This window comes from Taudactylus pleione, unplaced genomic scaffold, assembly GCF_031769625.1.
Source record: "Taudactylus pleione unplaced genomic scaffold, aTauple2 ptg000105l, whole genome shotgun sequence".
Lineage (NCBI taxonomy): Eukaryota > Metazoa > Chordata > Amphibia > Anura > Myobatrachidae > Taudactylus > Taudactylus pleione.
The window spans coordinates 11,963,754-11,972,125 of NW_028284507.1; the positions used below are offsets into that span (position 1 = coordinate 11,963,754).

At 41.7% G+C, this 8,372-nt stretch overlaps 1 protein-coding gene across 4 annotated transcripts in view; it reads left to right on the forward strand.

Annotated features, from left to right (window-relative positions):
- The window catches only part of SLC4A5 (solute carrier family 4 member 5), a 94,154-nt gene extending 86,121 nt beyond the window's left edge, over window positions 1-8,033 (forward strand). For all 4 annotated transcript variants that reach the window (XM_088470841.1, XM_088470842.1, XM_088470844.1 and 1 more), the window contains 3 exons: window positions 1,987-2,139; window positions 5,622-5,689; window positions 6,725-8,033. In XM_088470841.1, coding sequence (XP_088326967.1) covers window positions 1,987-2,139; window positions 5,622-5,689; window positions 6,725-6,893 — 390 coding nt within the window. In that variant the 3' untranslated portion in view covers window positions 6,894-8,033. The remainder of the gene's footprint in view (window positions 1-1,986; window positions 2,140-5,621; window positions 5,690-6,724) is intronic.
- Window positions 8,034-8,372: the final 339 nt, after the last annotated feature.

Sequence of the window (8,372 nt, forward strand, 5' to 3'; positions counted from 1 at the left end):
TGAAAATATGCTGATCATATGCAGTTGGTCCACCATTCTGAACCGTTTCATCCTGTATCTAGTGATTTCATCTCAGAAACATTTAGAATTTTTTATAATTAGCGCTGCCTGAACCTCTTAGTTAGTTTGAAACTTCTTTTGAAGACCACACAGAAGTCCATTCTTAGGCTAACAGCTGATTATATAGTGGTTAATAGCACTATTTAATTTGATATATTTATTCACTACCATGGTTAATAGTATTATCACTAATAACACCACATATATCCACATATACATCAGGCCTACTGTCCTACATAAAATAAGGACATACAGGTAGACAAAATATGTGCAGATGTGAAAATAAGAAATATGGAAGATCCTGAATATAACAGCATACATTGTAATGGGAAAGGACCAGAGTTGTGATAGGAGAGGTGTGAGCACAGTAGATTCTAATAAAGTGGTGGGTTTTAAAGGGCATTTAACAATATGAAGGCTGGGGAGAGTCTAATCAACGGGGAAACTGTATTATAGCGGCGCTATTTATATACCAAGCTGTATATTATAAACAGAAAGGATCACACTAGGGGCCTGATTCAGACCCGGTCGCTAGATGCGTTCGCTTGCTCCCAGCATATGCAAATTCTGAACACACCCAGCAAGGCAGGCGATCGCACGGCAAGGCATAAGCACACCCACTATGTCTTGGCATGCGATTACTTTGTGTATGCAGACGCACACCAGCCTGTCTTAAGACGCCCACTTGCGCACGTCATCTCCAGGAATTGTATGCAGCCATCGGTAACATCGAGTACCATCGGGAGCATTCGCAACGCTTGTGGTTGCCTTTACCCTACCGCAAGCACTGCGTGCAGTTCAGTGTAAAAAACAGCCAGGTGACGTGTACTATGACGCTGCCTGTTAATTATGCACGCCTCTGAAACGGCGTTGAAACACTCAGGCATTTTCGCTCCTCCACTCCCCCGTTACTACTGCCCTGCCCCTGTTACCACCCACAAACGGCCTCTCCTGTCACTCATTCCACTCGGCTGTCTTTGCTGGGCGAGCGAGCGCATCCCGATCGCCCGGACTAGTTCGTGCACGCACACTGCGATGCATACCCATGCGCACATTTGCAAACATCGCCAGCAACGAGCAAACGCTTGCTAGCAACCGGATCTGAATCAGGCCCTATATTCGAAACATCACTTCTGCAACTAAATAACCTTGTAGCTTACAAGAGCAGTGTTAATGGCTACTAATTGTTGTTGCAAGTTGACAATAGTGTTTAACACATTATAGTATAATGTGCTGGTCCCACTATCATCTTCTATGCTTTGCGAGTCTGAGAAAGTAAATCAGGTATAGGTGTTACACTGGGTTCCAGCACTATACACTCTCCTACTGTTAAATAGACATTGCACTTTGATTAGATTTTGTAAATGAATAAATATAAAATAAAATTGAATCATAGTGTATTTATTTTCGTACTGTGTCACTGATATTGATAGCATGTAATGATATATTATTATTGTTTGTTAGTTCTACTACTCTGTACTTGGCTTATCTTTTAGATTAGGTTCAATGTTTTTTTCCCATCTTTTGTCAGTCTCATGGGGAGATGTATCAAAGCTTGCAGAGACATAAAGTACCAACCAATCAGCTTCTACCTGCCATTTTTCAAATACAACCTGTAAAATGACAGTAATAAGCTGATTGGTTAGTACTTAATCTCTCTCCAAGCTTTCATACATCCCCTTTAGTGTTTTATAGCAAAACAATGCAATTAATACAGGAGACATGTTATATTACTATTTTTTGTATTGTCTATGTTTTTGTTTCTGTTGATTTTAGCTAACTCGTTACCTCTGTATTTATATAGTAGTAAGTAATGCATTTATATGATATATACTTTTTAGAAATATATACATATTTATAAACACCAATAGCAAAGATTCCAATGTACATACTTCTCCTTGAGTTGTGTCTTTACATTTTCCTGAGATCCTCGGCTTGATAATGGTGAGAAAGATGCTGGACTGGCTTTTCAGCCAGCATGACCTTGCCTGGTTGGATGACATCTTACCAGAAAAGGAAAAGAAAAAGCAAGAAGACAAGAAGAAGAAGAAAGGGAAAGACGAAACAGATAGTGACGAGGTAACGCTGTATGGGAGGGAAGCAGTTAATAAGGGATGTAGTCAGGATGCCGGCGGTCAAAATGCTGACCACCAGAATCCCGACACTGAAAGCTCTGCATGGGACTAAAGATATGCGTCTAAATACCAACGCCTATCATTAGCCCCACGCCGAAATCCCGACGCCCAGCATACCGAATGTAGGTTAGCCGGGCGTCGCAAAGTGGTAGCCGCGGGGGGGAGGGTTAGGTTTAGGCAACCCTGGGGGGGACTTAGGGTTAGGCACCTCCCAGGGTGGGTTAGGTTTAGGCTACGGAAGGGGGGGTTAGGGTTAGGCACCACAGGGGAGAGGTTAAGGTTAGGCACCCCCCGGGAGGATTAGGTTTAGGGTGCGGGGAGGGGGGTTAGGCACCATGGGTGGGACTTAGGGTTAGGCACCCCCAAGGGAGGGTGAGGTTAGAAGGGGGGGGAGGGTTGAATATACTTACTAGCCGGCGTCGGGATTATTATATGTCAGGCTTCCAGGGACGGGTATTGAACCGACAGGGATTTTATTGCAGAAAGAAATATACACAGAGATCTCTATAAGCAAAGTGCAGACGGCATAAGCTTCAAAATTACCAATATTTTAAAATCTCATTCTGCTTGAATGAACTTGCTAGACATAAAGAAACCTCTCCTGCTTCTGCCTGTAGCCGGGTTCTGGCTGGTGTTATGGTTGCACCTGTTTTGGGCAGTTGTCTCATAAACAATGCATGGTTATCCCATATATATATATATATATATATATATTATATATAGGAAAAGCGGAGAAACTTGCACACTCAAACAGTGGGTGCATGATCTTAAACGTAGTTAATAGCAGCAGTCCTGTTAGAGACGATCAGCACACCAAATTGAATGCAAAAAAAGTCTTTATAAAGCACATAACATATATCCCATGATCAATTCCACAAAGCTTCCAAGTGTGCAAAGACACTGTATAAACTGCATGAAAAAAGGGAAACAGTTCCCATATAAATGTAAAAGCATACGATTTCGTATGCACCGAAACGGCTGCAGTCGGGCATGGGCATTGGGTTGCTCACCCTGATCACTGTTCTTAACATGAAGCGATGAGTATCTAATGCTTTTACATTTATATGGGAACTGTTTCCCTTTTTTCATGCAGTTTATACAGTGTCTTTGCACACTTGGAAGCTTTGTGGAATTGATCATGGGATATATGTTATGTGCTTTATAAAGACTTTTTTTGCATTCAATTTGGTGTGCTGATCGTCTCTAACAGGACTGCTGCTATTAACTACGTTTAAGATCATGCACCCACCGGTATACTAAGTTTGAGTGTGCAAGTTTCTCCGTTTTTCCTACATATATGTGAGTATGAGCAATGACACTTTTCGGGGGTCCCACTGTTACCAATGACTAACAGGCTCCTTATTCTGTTATCAGCTAGCATCTGCAGGGTGAATTCTAATGGTATGAAACCAAAATATGTGCTTTATAAAGACTTTTTTTGCATTCAATTTGGTGTGCTGATCGTCTCCAACAGGACTGCTGCTATATATATATATATATATATATATATATATATAGCAACATTCTACAGTATTTAGAGCCTGATTCAGCAGCGCTTGTAGATCGGGCGATTGTTCACTAGTGTGTATGCATAAAAGCTGCACTGCTCGTGTGCAGCGATCCCACTGCGATTATGGATGCACAGAGGAAGCCATCACAGAGTGAGTGACAGGCTGTGAGTGTTTGGGGTGGTGACGGGGGAGTGGTCATAAAAACGCAGGCTGTGTCTGTCTGTGCGAGCGCCGGTTCATGGGCGTACATAAATTAGCCACTGCGATTGCATATGCCCCTTGAGTGCTCACTGCGTACGTCTAGACGTGCACTTTCTGCGGCTGATGTCTGTCGATGGTACCAATGTATACCCTGGAGTGTGACGTAGTGCGGATGTGAGAAGGCAGCAGTGGGCGTCTCTATGCCCGCTGCGATGTGGCAGGCATTAGCATACATTCGCAGCTGCATTCCATAAGGAATCGCGGCTGCATACGCAATAGCGATCCTTGCTGAATCAGGCCCTTAGTCCGCTTCATTTTTACCTCCAGAATCAGAAAAAGATTACAGTCAGGATTTTTTTTTCTCCTCCGTTTGTTTGCTGAATATTTCTTTATTGTAACGTTACTTTATTATTTCTAATAATTGTCCCATTGACCAGTCATTAGAAGCCTCATTGCAGGAAACACTGACTGACCTTCCCTGTCTGACATTTTGTAAAATGTGCCATCAGAGGGTGCTTATGTCATCCATATATTTTGGCACACCTCTTAGGTGTCACAAGTTAATATAAATTATTTTCTGCAGTTAGAAACATTTGTAAGGTGAAGTTAACCTGATGATTTGAGGCAGCCACCATAAAGGAGGTCACTGTGTTGTCTATAATAACGATTATTTTGGTTTCATACTATTAAAATTCACCCTGCAGATGCTAGCTGATAACAGAATAAGGAGCCTGTTAGTCATTGGTAACAGTGGGACCCCCGAAAAGTGTCATTGCTCATACTCACATATTGAGCCACAGACTGAGGGGTTGATGTATCAAGCAGTGAAAAGCCCATAACAACCAATCAGCTCCTACCTATTATTTTATAGCCTGTACTTGATAAATGCTACTTCAAAGCTGATCGGTTGCTGTGGACAACTTCTCCACTGGTCCACTTCTCCACTCTTTTCACTGCTTGATACATCAACCTCAAAATCCTGAAAAGAAAGACACACATGGGGAGATGTATCAAGCTTTCTAAAGAGCGGACAAGTGGAGAAGTTGCCCATAGCTACCAATCAGCTTCTAGCTAGCATATATCATGTACATTCTATAAAATGATGAGTAGCTGAGTGGTTGCTATGGAATGGGATTGAAATGTCGGCGGCATTAGCCCGACAGCAGGAAATCCCGACAGTGGCAGGTAAGTGATCTAACCCTCCCGTCCCGTCCCCCTAATTCTAACACTCCCTTAAGGATGCCTAACCCTAAACTCCCGGGGTGGTGCCTAACCCTAACCCCCCTTCCTGCTCCCTAAACCTATCCTCCCCCCAAAAAAACCTAACGCTAACCCCGCTAACTGCCCTAAACCTAACCCTTCACCCCCCCCTCCCAGGACGGGCGCCCTGGATTTACCTCGTTTTGCCACTCGTCTTCCGGATCCCGGTGTTGGGATTATGATAGGCATCAGTATTTCGACGCCTATCATAAATCCTTTGCCGGCATTCTGCGGTCAGGATTGTGACCGGCGGCCGCAATAACTACATCCCGCTTGCTATGGGCAACACTCTATAGAAGGCTGGATACATTTCCCCCAAGTCTATTGAGGGTGCCATTGTGAGGTGCCCTGCATCAGGCCCGTGGATTTCCATTTCAACAGCCCTGATCTCTTTGCTAACTGTGCAATTTGTCCCAGCTACTCTTAAAATGTTTGTTTTATATTTGCAATGCAGGACAGAGCTGCCCATCCTGGGGCCCTGCATTCAGACTCCTCAGCCAATGGATCAGACGTGGACCGCAGGTGGGTGTAAACTGGGTGTGAACCATGGCACAAAGCCTTATGAAGGTGCTTGATCAAAGGTTTCACCAGAGGATTACAAATGTAAATAGTATACTGCAATGTATATGTAAAATTAAATCTTTACATAGACTAAAGCTGTGTAATCCACACACACTTTCCAATCGGCCGCTCTATATGTCTGGCCAAGCATCACAGCTAGACAGGTATTTCAATTTAAATATGCCCGCACAGTTTTGATGTCAGTGTCGGCGGGTCATCTGTACACACACGCAGATGCACCGATATATCTGCATGATATATCGCAACGGTTGTGTGCAGGGCCGACCTGATATGTCTGTGAACTACATAATTCACAGACATATATCAGGTATACAGTATACACACCTGCTGATGCTCTACCGATATATCGTTCGTCATTCGAACGCTATATCTACAAGTATGTATCCAGCTTAACAATGGGTATTCAATGGTATTACCTGTACTTCACACTTGTCTACTGTATGTCACATTTATCATATATACCCAACATGGATATAGTATGCACAGGAGTAGGTATAAAAAAGAGAAATGAAGATAACAGATATATTATGCATGAATCCTGACATAGTCTAGCCTATGTATGGCAATAATAAACGTGGTTTCATTGATGGAGCTCTGCATAGTAACAACCTACTTATCATAAGTGATACTAATATATATATATTCAAGTGCTTAATAGTAATAATTTCATTTAGTCCACCTCCATATGTAAGTCCCTGGACTGAGTGGGTGTCTGCAGGATTTGGTTAATGCTTGTACACTAGAAAAATTCCGAAAACAATAGTGGTATGTAGGAGTGGTAATGGGCATAGAAATCAATATTATCCCATATTGTAAACAAAATGCAGATCTAACATGTCAGCCATCTTTGTTATTTGTGTTATACTTCGGATGTTAGCATGTGGAAAGTATGTAATTGTCGCCAATGCAAATGGAGACTCTAAACCATCTCATATGAATACGGTATACTGACGTTCTTTGTCTTCCACATTATAGTATAACTCTGCATCTGAAGATCTCCTGTCCCCCCTCTCCTGCTATCAGCAGCTACCCCAGAAACACAATCAGTGCAGTCCCTCAGGTGAAAATCGAAGTGGATTCGGAGTATGATGACTCCGACCTAGAGAAGAATACTAGAGATCGGGGCAGTGAAACCACTTTATAGCAGAAATGATGCCCTTATTTTCAACAGAATCATGTCTGCCAGTCAACCAAGACCTCACTACCCTGGAACTGTGTTAGGACATGGCATCGGGGTACCTTTCTGTGTTTGAGTCCAAAAGGATATTTATTTGCATGCTCTGTGTACAAGACAATACAGGACTTTTGCATAAGGCTGTAATAGATCCTTTATACAATAACATTGTGCAAGTTCCAGGTGCAGCTACTTATCTCCAATTTTCTTATGGATTTGGCATCTTTTAAAAATATATTTGTGGGCCTGATGCCACTAATAAAATGACTATATAATCAATGCTGTACTCACCATATAAGTCAATGAGGCAAATGATCCCGGAGCAGCCTAAAAGTTTTATGCGGACTTTAATTTATTTTTATCCTTCCTTTTAAAGCTGCAATCCAACAAAGACATTTTGTACATTTGTAACATGATAGTAATTATTACAGGATATCCACCAATAATTCAGTTTTACCTTTAAAAAATCACTCAGTGGGGAACACTGGTATGGAGGCAACTGAATGAGAGCCAGTCAGTGATGAAGCTACGCAGAGATCACATGATGGTAAAGAAAGGAGGAGCAGCTGGGAATTATGCTATGAAAATGCATGCAGAGAAAGGGGTGTTCTAAGTACACTCTGTTCACTTCATCTTTGTTATGTGACTGTCGTCACCATGGTAAAACATGAATAGCAGCTTGAACAAAAATTAAGGAAAAATTACCAACTTCATGTATTGTCTAACAGATAATCAGGGTGATTAAAAACATTATTATAACCAAGGATTGCAGCTTTAATTGTCATTTTTGGTACTTGTCTTTACTAAGCACAAGTTTTTTCCCATAAAGTAATGGTGGATGGTTTATTGGATAGGAGGCGGACAAGAGCACAACCATTCACTTAGGGTATATTTACTCACAACTCTTAGGACAGTATCAGTTTTTACTATGGCCATTCATATAGTGAAACAATGAAGATAGTCAGGCAAGAAAAGTCTTTACATTTTGCATTTCGTATAACGTAGGTTCTGTCTTTTTCCATGCTTGTTCGCTCATTGTGATGGTAAATTTATTCATATTTTAAGTAATATAAATAAACAATGCTGCACAAACATACATCACATTTGTATACAAACAACAAAATTATTGTTCCTGAAAATTAACTGTTGCAATTCCTTGATGCCTGTGCTCAAATGAGCTTGTTCCTCTTATGCTAATAGCTCATTAAAACATGGGTGTTATGATACTTTTGAATAATTTGTATAAGCCCCTAGAGTCGTCTTCTAGGCTTCTGCCTATAATAACCACCCGTTGTTCCCTTACAGTTGGATACACTCACCGGTACTTAGGATGCTACCAGTACTTAACCTTCAGGACAGTAGGGACTTATACAAATTTCAGGAGATCACAGGATATGCTGGAAGTTGAGGATACAGAAAAATTCTGAGGCAGGACTGACCTCTATAGTA